This window comes from Chiloscyllium plagiosum, chromosome 6 (assembly GCF_004010195.1).
Source record: "Chiloscyllium plagiosum isolate BGI_BamShark_2017 chromosome 6, ASM401019v2, whole genome shotgun sequence".
In the NCBI taxonomy this organism is placed as follows: Eukaryota; Metazoa; Chordata; class Chondrichthyes; order Orectolobiformes; family Hemiscylliidae; genus Chiloscyllium; species Chiloscyllium plagiosum.
In genome coordinates this window covers 117581371-117591210 of record NC_057715.1, presented here as the reverse complement: position 1 = coordinate 117591210, position 9840 = coordinate 117581371, and the positions used below count along the sequence as shown (strand labels likewise).

The following is a 9840-nucleotide window of genomic DNA, read 5'->3' as shown; positions in this document are numbered from 1 at the left end:
GGGGGGGAAGGGAAAGGAAAGGGAAAGGGAAAGGGAAAGGGAAAGGGAAAGGGAAAGGGAAAGGGAAAGGGAAAGGAAAGGAAAGGAAAGGAAGGAAGATACAAACAAACATTCACAAGAGCAACTGAGAAAGGGAGTGAAAGGGAATGCTTGAGAAATGAAAAATTTGCAGGGTTATGGGGAGGGAGCAGCAAAGTGGCACTGACTGGAGAAGTATTTCTAAACATCTGGAAAAGCATGATCACTATTCTGCCCTTCTCATTAGGCAAATATAAATTGAAACCTACTTTGCAGGACCAGTTAGTAGCTTGGACAATTTTAACCTTCACATAGATTGAGAAAATCAAATTGAAGGATAGCCATGAGGAGAAATCCAGAGTATATTTTTTGCTCCTTATTTATAGGAAGTGCATGTTGTTGGCTGGGTCGGAATTTGTTCCTGTCCCTAATTGCCCAAGAAGGTGGTGGTGGTGGTAAGCTGCTTTCTTGAACCATTACAATCCATTTGCTATATCTAGACCCACAATACTGTAATGGAAGGTGCTCCAGGATTTTCTAGGACTGCTTACCTAATGGAAGACAAAAATCGAGATAAGGGAAGAATTTTCAAAACTGCAACCTGTAACGCGTGGAGTACCACAGGGACCAGTGTTAGGGTCACAATTATTTACAATATATATTCAGGTCGTGGATGAGGGATGTAAGTGTATTATAGCTACGTTTGCAGATGAAATAAACAAAAAAGTGAGGAGGAAGTCAAATGGAGCCTTCAAAGGGACAGAGACAGATTAAGTGACAGGGGCAATAATTGGCAGATGAAATATAAAGTGGGAAAATGTGAGATCATGTACTCTAGCAGGAAGAATGGAAGAGCCAGTGCTATTTTAAACCAAGACAGACTGTAGAAAGCTACATCATAGATGGTTTGAGGGCCTATTGTATAAACGACAAAATACTAATATCCAAGTGCAGCAGATGAGAGGGAAGCCAAATGGAAGACTGGCCTTGATTTCAAAAGGAATACAGGATAAAACTAGGCAAATCTTGCTACAACTATAAAGACAGGAGTTAGATCACACTGAGATTGCGGTGTCTAGTTTCGGTCTCCTGATCTAGGAGAAGATACACTGGCATTGGGAGCAGTCCAGAGATGATTCACTAGAGGGATACCTGGCACAAAAGCACTGCCTTACAAGGAGAGGTTACACACCCATGAACAGAGAAGAGTAGGCCACTCAGCCCTTTGAGTCGGCTCTGCCATTCTACATCATCATGGCAGACCTGATCTTTACCCCAACCCTACATTCTTGCACACTCCTGATAATCTTTCATTCCTTTGGTAATTCCTTTGTGGGCGGGACGGTGGCTAGTACTGCTGCCTCTCAGCACCAGAGACCCGGGTTCAATTCCCGCCTCAGGTGACTGACTGTGTGGAGTTTGCACGTTCTCCCCGTGTCTGCGTGGGTTTCCTCCGGGTGCTCCGGTTTCCTCCCACAGTCCAAAGATGTGCAGGTCAGGTGAATTGGCCATAGTGTTAGGTAAGGGGTAAATGTAGGGGTCTGGGTGGGTTGCGCTTCAGCGGGGCGGTGCGAACTTGTTGGGCCTAAGGGCCTGTTTCCACACTGTAAGTAATCTAATCTAAAGAATCTATTAAAAATATTTAAAAACTCTGCATTCATTACCTTTCGAGGAGGGGATTTCTGAAGAGTGTCAATCCTCAGAAAGAGAGATTGAAAAGGTTGAATCTGTACTTGGAATTTAGAAGAAGTGACCTTATAAAAACATACAAGATATTTAGGGGCCTGACAGAGTAGATAGAGAAAGACAGACACTATCCCACAAGGGGGAACTCGGGCCAGAGGGCAGCATCTCAGAACAGAAACCTTGTCTCAGAGGGTAGCGTATCTGTGGAATTCTTTACTGCAGAGGGCTGTCAAGACTGGGTCATTAAGCATGGTCAAGGCTGATGCAGAGATTTTTAATCAGGAAGGGAATAGAGGGTTATGGGGAAAAGGCAGGAAAGTGGAGTTGAGATTATCTGATTTTTCATGACCTCATTAATAGTAAAGCAGACTGGATGGGCTGAATGGCCTACTTCTGCTTCTATGTCTTATTGTACTCACTTCTCTCCATTCTCTGGATAGTCTGATGGTGAGGCCAAATCATTTGGTTCCTTGCAGAGTACAGGCGAGCACAGAGTAGAGTTATTCATGCTCTTCAGTACCAGCTTCTTGATGCTCTTCCTGCACAATGGAAAGTTTGCTCAAATAGTTAGTAGGTATGGCAATATAGTTAAATTATTAATAATGCAGAGACAACCGTTCAAATCCCTAATTTAAATGCAACTAAAATCTCGTCTCAATTATTCCAAAACTAATCCCATTGCCCCAACATGTTCCCCCCATAGCCCTGCACCAATCCCAATTCATCCCTCTGCCCTGGACTGTCTGGAAATCTCCGCCTTCTAATGATTATTTATTCAAATTTGCTTGATATTTCAGACCTCTACTTCATACATCCACACAAAACATTATGCCAAGATATATCCCCATATTTTGCAAGGATTTAAAATAGATCAACCTGATTACCCACTAACCAAATACAGAAAAATCCTTCAAACTCCTGCAGTTTTAAACTTTGTTCAGCCTTTACTGCTCCAGAGGCAATTGTGCCAGTAGCTCAACGCGCTCGACCTAGAACTGGAAATTCCCTTCAAACTATCATGACAAACCTCAGTTATTTGCACTTTGCAATTTTAGTGTACATTCTACACCAGGGTGGTCAAAAACTGCACAGTCTGGTCTATCTGGTTTTTCATATATTACCATTTGTTAATGTTCTCATATCTTCATTTATAAAACTGACAAGGTTCTTGGTTTTCTTTTAAAAAAAACTTCACCCAATTACACCTCTTTAGGTAAACCCCATTTCTTGCACATCCTTCAGTATCTTCCCACCAAGTCTATATGGATAGCTTTCTCTTCCTGAATTCCATGGGCCCACCTCAAGCATACCCATATTCAACTGTCGGCACCACCTTTGTTAACTTGTCTGGTTTTTGGAAGCATTTAAACTTTCATAAAAAGAAAATACCTTAAATATTTTTGGGAACATAAATATACTTTGGATTATGAAAACTGAAAATTAGCACTATGCCAGGATTGTAAAGGATTTACAATGAGACTTTATGGAATAAGTCTGCTGTCTGCACTTGAAGAAAATGTTCAAAAGAGAGATAAAAATTGTTTTATAATCTTAATTCCCAGACAAACAGACTGTTTCAGAAAGGGCCGAGTGATGAAGACAGCCTAGCAACAGCCTCTGGACTTTTGGTTTATTTTGCCACAGACTGGAGAGTTGTTCAGTTTTGGATGTAGGCTTGCTCACTGAACTGGAAGGTACATTTCCAGATGTTTCGTTACCCTACTAGGTAACATCTTCAGTGGGCCTCAGGTGAAACAATACTGAAAATTCCTGCTTTCTATTTATATGTATGGGTTTCTTTGGGTTGGTGATGTCATTTCCTGTGGTAAAGTCACTTCCTGTTCCTTTTCTCAGCGGGTAGTAAATGGTGTCTAACTTGATGTGTTTGTTGATAGAAACCCAAACATATAAAGTAGGAATTTTCAGCATTGCTTCACCTGAGGCCCACTGAAGAGGTTACCTAGTAGGGTAACAAAACGTCAGGAAATGAAACTTGCAGCTCAGCGAGCAAACGTACATCCAAAACCTCAACCTGAGCTACAAATCTTAAACCTTGCGAAGTTGTTCAGTCATAACAGGCTTGCAAGAAAGTAGTGCTTACTGAAAACTGAAAGAACTGCAGATACTATAAATCAGAAACAAAAAACAGAAGTTACTGGATTAGGTCATTAGTTCCAGCATTGTTCTGAAGAGAAAGCAGAGTTATCGTTTTGGGTTGAGTGACCCTTCCTCAGACCTGAAACGTTAACTCTGATTTCTCTTCACAGATGCTGCCACATCTGCTTTTCTATTAACTTCTGTTTTTGAAGCACTGCTCTGAGTAACAATGTACATTTAAAACCCCCAAAGAGATATTTCCTGAGAATCATAGAAAGTTCTAGAAATCAGTAATTCTGATCTCCTCAAACTGAATATTGAACAACTGACTTGATTGTTAAGTCATTTCTAACTGACATGTTACCCAAACCAATGGTCTGTTGTTGATCTGTGACAGACAGCAATGCGATCCCATTGACAAGAAACTAAAGGAATTGACAAAGTCACCTCATTTCACCTTCTTAGCTTGGAATTCTAATCAACAGGGTTTACTCTATTTTCCAAACAATTGCTCTGTCTCATCCTGTCTGTGTTTTAGTGTGTACGTTAGAGGGATATGGTTTAATCCTGATTAATGCTTTAGCTGGTAACCAGTTTAGCCACATGTTTAAAGTAAACATTTACTTCTAGTAAACAAGGTTACTGAAAAGTGTACTGAAGAAACTTGATAGAAGTCTCTTATTTAAATTAACAGTAATAAACACCTTGACCATTTTAGTGATTAAATAAGACTTTTATACTGCCTCATGATAACCATTCGTTAGTTCATTTCTCAGAGCAATGTCCTGACCAAGCAGAGTCATTTAGTTTAAAATTTAAACAAAGCTTGGCAGTTAAGGGTTAAATCAGCATTAATGGATGCATTCTCCATTGTAATGCCTCTACTACAGTCCACTTGTCAAGTAATGTTGTGGAGTATAAACGCTGGCTTTCCCCTTAAATTTGTATAATTACCAAATGCCCTGGGCAAGGGGAAGTCAAAACACTTTAGTATTGCTAAAGAAAAGACACATTCTGCTAAGTGATAAGATTTGTTATGAAAAGTTAAGAGATCGATAGCGGCGGTGGAGGGGGCAGGGAAGGGAAGAGAGCGCGAGAGAGAGCACGAGATGTCACAAGGGTTAAAAGCATTTACCTGGGCAGGAAGGTGCCATTCGATAGAGATGTAGGTTCATCATCATCCAGTCCATCAAAGAGCTGGGACTTGGAGGAGCCAGTGGCCTGCAGGGCTTTTGGCCGTACTCTGGTGGCAGGGCGGGGAGTCAGCTTATAGTGGGTGGGGGTAGTCAGTGCCTTCTGGGCTGCTGGATTTGTGGGTTTCAATCGCTGCAAAAAGGAAAGCAATTCATGTTAAAACACTGGAGCAGGTGGTTTCCATTTGGCCCCTCTGGCTTCTTCTGCCTTGCAGTTTGCTCAGGCCAAAGCAGTGCCTCAGCATCTTTTAGTTGTCATGATTACACATCCACTGATTTCTTCATAAGAAATCAATCTCAGCCTTTACTGTTCTCCTTTTGGTAATGCTGAATTGTTATGCCTCGCAGGGATGGGGCGCTAGAAATCAAGCCCTGCTCTCCGTTGCAAAAATTTAATTTTTTTTTAATGCAGAATTTCTCAATTTACCCAATTTTCAGACTGTTTTTGTACTGAAGCAGATTATTACCAGTAAACATGCTCAAACTACAGAAACAACTGAACCATTTCAAATTCTAAAATCCTTATAAACCCTATTCAGACAGACACCACATACACGGATTTCCTGAAGAAGGGCTCATGCCCAAAACATCGACTCTCCTGCTCCTTGGATGCTGCCTGACCTGCTGCGCTTTTCCAGCAACACATTTTCAGCTCTGATCTCCAGCGTCTGCAGTCCTCACTTTCTCCCAGACACCCACACACAGGTAAGGAAAAAAATACAGGTGTTGAGGGCAGGGGGAAGATCTGGATAGGAGTTCAGTTGACCTTGTTCAAAGGATCTGCTGAACTGGTTCTTGTGCTGATCAGAACATTGCTTCTCCATCTTCCTTTTCAAAATGCTTTCTCCTGGGGGCATAGCGCGATGTAAACAGTCTCTGATTTATTAAGGATTAGTGGTGCTGGAAGAGCACAGCAATTCAGGCAGCATCCGAGGACAGGCAAAAATCGACGTTTCGGGCAAAAGCCGATTTTACCTCGTTTTTACCTCTGATTTATTAAGTCAGAGCTTACTGGTTAAATTGGTTTCTTCTGGCTTAAAGTGCATTTTGTAGCAGAGAACCTCGAGCTGGTGGTGTTTTGGATGCTGCCTGACCTGCTGTGCTTTTCAGCACCACTATAATCTAGACTTTTGAGGCTTCTGTATCTTGTTCACAGCCTCAGCCTCTTCAGCTACCTGCTGTCACAGTGGTTGATAAGCACAAGACCTTTGATATGAATAACTAATCACTAAGTCCACAGACCAATCAGCTACTTATTGCTGGCTGAATGTCCATTTGCACACAGTCCCCCCTTGGCTCCAACTCACCCAGAAACCAACCAGTTCGAAAACAGATCTTTTCTCATTTCAGTCCACAATTAAAAACACAAGAGAAATAAAAATACACTGCCTTTCTAATCCAATGACCCACAGTAATGTGGTATAATCTTCACTCACTCTTAAAAGGCCCAAAGAGCCTCTCCACTGAATCAAAACATTTTTACAACAAACTGGGACTGACCTGGACTGCAGCGGCTCGTTCTCAGGTCAAACTGGGACTGACCTGGACTGCAGCAGCTCGTTCTCACATCAAACTGGGACTGACCTGGACTGCAGCGGCTCGTTCTCACATCAAACTGGAACTGACCTGGACTGCAGCGGCTCGTTCTCACATCAAATGCACATTTCCAAGACTTAATACACATTTTTTTTCTCTCATTTTAAAAACTGAAAGATCTACCAAGTTCAAAGCATTTTTGCAGTGTTCCATGAGCAAAATGAATGCTGTATTTCTCAATGGAACAATCAACATTTAGAAATGAATTATGAAAAGCCTAATAAGTATCATGCTTTGAACGGGAAATAGAGTCATCTTTGTATCCTAACTTCGGTACCTCGGTTGATGAAGATAGGCAAGCATTCTTGATAATAAAAACGTACAAAGAAACTGAAAGGACAAACCAATTCTATACAATTTTGAGAAGCAGCCTTTTTTGAACAAAAGCAATGTATTGAGGCTACATCAATGTTACACATTACTGAGACATCAATGCAATCCCCTAGCACAACTATAACTGCACTGAATGGCTGGGGATTTGCCCAGTATCTCAGTGAAACACTATGAATTGATCCAGATTAAGGATCAAAGGCCTGGATCATGGACACACGCATGAGCAACAGCAGACTAGGACCGTACCTCCTCTTTCTTCTTTGGATCAACCATGGGATTTCTGAAGAGTGGAGAATCTCCGAAAGGGGTGTAGGCCAGAGCATTGAGCTGCTGCTGTAAAACAGCCTGTTGCGTGGCTGAGGCATTCGGGTCAGTCAGGCCTGTAACAGAGATTTGGACAGGTAAACAAGCTGAGAATACTTTTATTTTATTCCTCCTTGGGTTGTAGGTGAGACTATTCCCAATTAATAAACCGAATACATTTGGATTTTCAAAAGGCTTTCCCTCAACATCCTTATAAAAGGCTGTTCACAAGATACCAGCTGAAGGTCTTTGGGGTGATATTGGAGCATGGAGAGAGGATTGTCTAGTCAGGAGGAATGGGTAAAGGTGGGATAAATGGGTTATTTTCTGGATATTAAACTAAGTAGCGTCATAGGGAGTACTGCTGGGACCTCAACCATTCATGATCAATATGTTTGACTTGGATGAAAGGATTGAATGCAGTATAGCCAAATTTGTTGTTGATACATAAAAGAAAAGCTGTGAAGAGGATACAAACAGCCTGAAATGGGATAACAATGGGTAAAGTGAGGGGACAATAACTGGGCAGATGTACTATGTGGAAAAATGGAGGAAAGTTAACAGGGTCTGATTGGACAGAGTCTGCACATGTTACAGCTCAGAGGGAACTCTGTCCTCACATGAGTCCCAAGTAGTCAAACTACAGGTTAAGCAAGTCCTACCAAAGATAAATGCCGTAAAGACCAACATTCCAATGTGGATGTTCATAAAACATTTCTTTACATTGGTATAGACCACACCCAAAGCATGAGAGTCACTCTGGTCACATTAGAGGAAATTATACTTTACGAGATTATTTTGGACAGGGCGTGTCCTTTGAGGAAAGGCTGATCCAACTGGCCGGAAATGAGTACATTCTCATCGAATGGCAGAGCAGACTCGACGGGCTGAATGGTCTACGTCTGCGTATGTCTTACAATGATTACAAAAACGAGGCGTAATCTTGGTGAAACACAAGATCCTGAGGGGGCTGTGACAGGTAGATGTGGAGAAGGAATTTAGAACTAGGGGAAAAGGTTCAAAATAAGGGGTTACCCCATTTAACACAGAAGCAGGATTTTCTTTTAAAAGGGTCATAGTCTTTGGCATTCTTGTCCAGAGGCACCAGTAGAGTCTGGATCATCGAATGCATTCAAGAGTTAGATAGAGTTTTGATTGATAAGTGAGTCAAGGGTTACAAGGACAGGAAGAAAGTTAATGTCACTATTAGATAGCCCGAGTGAATCAAATGGAGGAGCCTGTTGAATGGCCTCATCCTGTTCATAATCTCTTTCCACTGAGCACGGAGGTGGGATTTGAGCTCTGACCGGCCATTACCTAAAAATGGCCCTCAAATCACTGACCTCCACTTGGAAAGGAATGTGACGCTGGCATGACGGACCAAATAGCAACCTTCTCTCCCAAAGTACGCACTGCTGCCCAGTCACAGGGAGCATTAACTGACTTATTTAACAATGCCCACTCTCCAGCAATAAAGGATGGGGTGACAGGGGATACTGGCACTGTGCTCAAGATGAACTGCACTACCCCATTCACTCCTGAAAATGGACACTCGCATATAGGGCTTCCCAGTCAGGACGACTGAGTCACACAGCAGGAAGGTCATGCCTCACTGAACCAGATCCCAATCTCCCTTTTAGATTCAGATTGGAGACCACTTTAACGCCACATCAATGGACAAAGTCACCATCTTGAAAGCAATTCAGGCAGATTTACACTTAACAGGTCCACAGTTAACTCACTCATCAATAACAAAAAAAATGACTGAATGCTAGGCGAAAGAGATAAATTTAAAGATGGGCCTTAAGGAAGCTTAAAGCCCAGGCAGCTGGACACACATTCACCAACAGTGATTACAGTCAGGGTGTTAGAGACTAGAGATCTCAGAGCTGAGAGACTGCAGTCTAGTAGCAATAGGGAGGGACAACGACACGGAATAATTTGAAATAGTCAAATTTGCTTTTACATGAAGCAAGGGGCTGCTTAACAAGCCAACACTGGTCAGTGAGCAGAGGGAGAGTGAGAGAGTTGGGATGGGGACAGTAAGAGTTTCAGGTGAGGAGACAGAGGGTCACACATGCCTGCTCTGATGGTTACTTACAGACAGGGGCCTGAGGTGTTCCAAATCCCACTCCGGCATTGGGTGCATTGAAGGCTCCTGTTCCAAATGTTCCGGCTCCCAGAGTGGTGCCCAACTTGGGCTGAGTGCTTCCAAACAAGGAGGTCTGCCCAGCACCCAGAGCTAGGAAGAGAAAACAAAGGCATTGCCAATCAGGAGTTGCAATTCTCAGTGGATGTGGGGCAACAGTGCAGATCTTTCACCCTTTTCTGTTGGTAATTGGACAGGAGACTGTGTGAACAGGTCTGTCTAAACATGACTTCCTCATTATGATGATGTGCAGATATCTTGGTTCTAAACAGCAGCTGGGATAAACCACCTTTCTGCTGTTTGGTGTTAAATAAATGCCCTTTGGTCCAGAGAGGCAAAGACACGTGTGTCCTTGTTCACCCCATCTCTCTTTCAATTCTCACGAGGAAACCGGTACATGGGTTTTAGGGTAGATTCAGGTCCAGCGGTCTGTGTTCAGACTCTGTACAAGACTACTCCCAGCGT

At 42.5% G+C, this 9840-nt stretch overlaps 1 protein-coding gene across 3 annotated transcripts in view; it reads right to left on the bottom strand.

The window, feature by feature from the left end:
• The window catches only part of nup98 (nucleoporin 98 and 96 precursor), an 82724-nt gene that overhangs the window by 37614 nt on the left and 35270 nt on the right, over nucleotides 1–9840 (bottom strand). For all 3 annotated transcript variants that reach the window (XM_043692564.1, XM_043692563.1, XM_043692565.1), the window contains 4 exons: nucleotides 9328–9468; nucleotides 7170–7303; nucleotides 4937–5127; nucleotides 2124–2243 (listed from right to left, as the gene is read on the bottom strand). In XM_043692564.1, coding sequence (XP_043548499.1) covers nucleotides 2124–2243; nucleotides 4937–5127; nucleotides 7170–7303; nucleotides 9328–9468 — 586 coding nt within the window. The remainder of the gene's footprint in view (nucleotides 1–2123; nucleotides 2244–4936; nucleotides 5128–7169; nucleotides 7304–9327; nucleotides 9469–9840) is intronic.